This window comes from Lactuca virosa, chromosome 7 (genome assembly GCF_052849685.1).
Source record: "Lactuca virosa cultivar CGN04683 chromosome 7, Lactuca_virosa_CGN04683_v6, whole genome shotgun sequence".
Taxonomy (NCBI): Eukaryota; Viridiplantae; Streptophyta; class Magnoliopsida; order Asterales; family Asteraceae; genus Lactuca; species Lactuca virosa.
The window spans coordinates 12155310-12158427 of record NC_136432.1 but is presented as its reverse complement, the minus strand read 5'-3'; the positions used below and the strand labels follow the sequence as shown (position 1 = coordinate 12158427).

The following is a 3118-nucleotide window of genomic DNA, read 5'->3' as shown; positions in this document are numbered from 1 at the left end:
TGTGTTTGATAGATAACTTTATAATGAATTTGGAACATACTTTGTATTGGACATTATCGTTTGCGCAATGAATTGTCTTTTTGTATATGTATGATATTTTATTTTATATTATGAGACATTAAATGTGTAACATAATTTGATTAATGTCAGTAAAATTTAGTAAAAAAATATTTTTATAAAAACGTAAAATCATGACATGCGAATATATGTCGTAAAATTATGTTAAAAATATGACATACTAAATATATGTCGTAATTTTAAGTCGTAAAATGTCTGTCAAGAATTACAAAAATGTTAAAAATTATGAGATATATTATAGTTTCTTTTTTATGTAAGTGGGATGTATGTAAACAATAACAAAATACCAGGAACGCTGAACATATATACATGAAAATACTTAACTTTTCAACACCGCCGTTCCACCTTTTTAGCCGGAGAAATATGGTTGATTTTACTCAAAATGCATGGGAACCTTGTTTTCAACAAGTCGTAAATTCCTTAAACCGAAGTGACGCTATACAAATTAAAGTTTGATATAATACATAAACATTTACAGATAATTTTTTGATCAATTTACATGAAGAACCGCTTTAACGGTCGATATATAATGTGGTTCTTTTAACACCGATAACTCATTTATTTGTGTAACAGTGCATTCGATAGACATGATATCTTATTTATGGATACAACAATTATGATCTTATTTACGGATACAACAATTTTGGGGCCAATGAAGATTTCCTTTAAACTTTTATTTACGAATACAAATACAAGAGTTTTCATATAAAATCAGAGAACGTAAAACGAATGCTTTTCAACGTTTATTTAAGGAAAAACTACAAAGTCCTAAAACTCTATCATATATTGATAGGGATAGCCATGAGTGGTACAGCTTTTTGCAATGTGATCGCAAACGTTTCCTCCATATCGATGTCTTTTGGTCGACCCACGACCTTCCAATCAAACTTGTGAATCAAAGATCCCAATATTATATGTAATGTTCTATTCGCAAGATTCAATCCTGGACAAATCCTCCTCCCTGCACCAAATGGAATAAGCTCGAAATCTTGGCCTCTATAGTCGATCTTCGCGTCCAAAAACCTCTCGGGGATGAACATTTCTGGGTCTGACCATATGTTTGGGTCTCGGCCCATAGCCCAAACGTTACACAAGATTTGTGCATTTTTAGGCACCATGAAACCATGAACATCAACATCATGTATGGCTTCGCGAGGGATAAGAAAAGGGGCAGGAGGATGTAGTCTGAGGGACTCCTTTATCACAGCTTGTAGGTAAGGGAGTTGAGAGATATCATATTCTTGTATGCTTCCATTGTTGTTTTGCATGAGTGTAATAATTTCTGACCTAGCCGTTTTCATTGTCTGTGGGTTACGAATGAGTTCGGACATCGCCCATTCCACCGTGCTCGATGTGGTGTCAGTTCCCGCAATAAATAATGTCTATAATAATTTGTAAAATAAATGAGATAATGTTTTGAAAGAAAATTACTCAATCTGTACTATTATGTGCAGTAATTATAAATATAAAAAGCATTTGCTTACTAGAAATAAAATTCTCATATCATTTTGAGTAAATCTGGATTCATCTTTTAGGTTCAAGTTGAGCAGCAAGTCTAAAACATCATTGTTTCTCGTTGAAACGCCATCATATGAAGATAGAGTCGATCTAGCTTGCAACCTCTCATTGATAATCTTATCGAAAATACTCAGTAACTTCGTAGCATTAACATTTTCCTTTTGTAGGAACCCTAATAGATTGAATGAGTTAAGTATGGGGAAAAGGTCTGGTAGACTCGGCTTTCCGCCAGCTTCCAGCAAAGCGCATACTGCGTCCTTGAATTCTTGCACTGACTCAAGACCATGTTGAGCGAGATCAATAGAAAACATGAAGTTGGAGAGAATGTTAAGAGCCGTAGTAAACACAGCTCCACCTATGTTCAAAGCCTTTTCGTCTGTACAACATCGATCCACATGATTGAGAAGTTCTTGTACCTAAAATATTAAAAAATTTATAAGTTGATGTTACATACATGTATAGATAAGAGCATCTATTCGTAACCATCTCCATTGACATACATAAATAAATCTAAATTCGTAACCATATATGATGAATAATCGATTATATTTCTATCCAATAAATGTCAGTATGAATCTCCGGGGAATGTCATTATATAAGAATCAAATTCCACGTAGATAATGTATATATAGAAATCAGTCAACATATCCATCCTATATAATACCTTCTTCCGTTGTAGGAATTCCCTAGCATCTAGCTGTAAAACTGAGAACAAGTATTCTTTCGTTATTCTTCTCATTTTCCGCCATTGATCTCCTGCAGGCATCCACATCATGGAATATTTATCAAAGTCCCCTGCTCGGAGAGCGATAGGAACTGATCTGTTTAAGAAGGATGTATCATGAGTGTGAAAGAATTCTTTGGTGATAGCGGGTGATGAAATGACGATTGTTGTCCTGCTTCCGAGCTTAAGTGACATTATAGGACCATAACATTTAGATAGTATGGCAAGTGAGTGGTGGGGGTTGGCACTGAGTTCAAGGAGATTTCCGATGATGGGGAAACCTTTAGGTCCCGGCGGTAACCGTGAGTTGCGTCTGCTGGAATTGCAAATGGTGAAGGCGTAGATGAATGGGAAAAGACAACACAGTAAGAGGAAGAAGGTATGATACTCCATTGTTTTGTGTGCGTTCATTTAAACCGTCTTAGGAATCATCCATTTATAACTATCCAGTTTTAGGTCAATAAGAAATATAATATATTTTCTTTGAAAGTCTCCGCTCCTAAAAGATGATATAATATTGAGAAAATTCGCATAAGAAAAGGAGATTGGTTTTAAGAAAATAACCACAAAAGAGATTCGTTTTAAGAAAATAACCAAGGAAAATCAAATTTTGGAAAATGAACACATGATCAGCAGAGCACCCTCTGCGGAACCATTAAATGCTATGCGGATCCTCTACAGCTCTGCGGAATTGCTGTTTTCTAATTTTTTTTAATTTTTTTTTTTTCGTTTTTTCGTTTTTTTTTTTGCGTTCATTTTCGTTTATTAATATTAATTTTTTTTAAATACACTAATACC

At 34.3% G+C, this 3118-nt stretch overlaps 1 protein-coding gene across 1 annotated transcript; it reads right to left on the bottom strand.

Annotated features, from left to right (window-relative positions):
* Positions 1-799: 799 nt before the first annotated feature.
* Positions 800-2716, bottom strand: LOC145123494 (cytochrome P450 76T24-like). Its single transcript, XM_079058704.1, has 3 exons — positions 2261-2716; positions 1563-2012; positions 800-1460 (listed from the first exon to the last, which is right to left on the bottom strand). The coding sequence occupies exons 1-3, from the start codon at positions 2711-2713 to the stop codon at positions 858-860; spliced, it is 1506 nt and encodes a 501-aa protein (XP_078914830.1). The 5' UTR covers positions 2714-2716; the 3' UTR covers positions 800-857.
* Between the last annotated feature and the right edge of the window lie 402 nt (positions 2717-3118).

Coding starts and splice junctions, on each gene's coding strand:
- LOC145123494 (XM_079058704.1), bottom strand. CDS start 2,713: ATGGAGTATCATACCTTCTTCCTCTTACTGTGTTGTCTTTTCCCATTC. Junction 2,013..2,260: donor AATTCCTACAACGGAAGAAG/GTATTATATAGG, acceptor TTAATATTTTAG/GTACAAGAACTTCTCAATCA. Junction 1,461..1,562: donor ATATGAGAATTTTATTTCTA/GTAAGCAAATGC, acceptor AAATTATTATAG/ACATTATTTATTGCGGGAAC.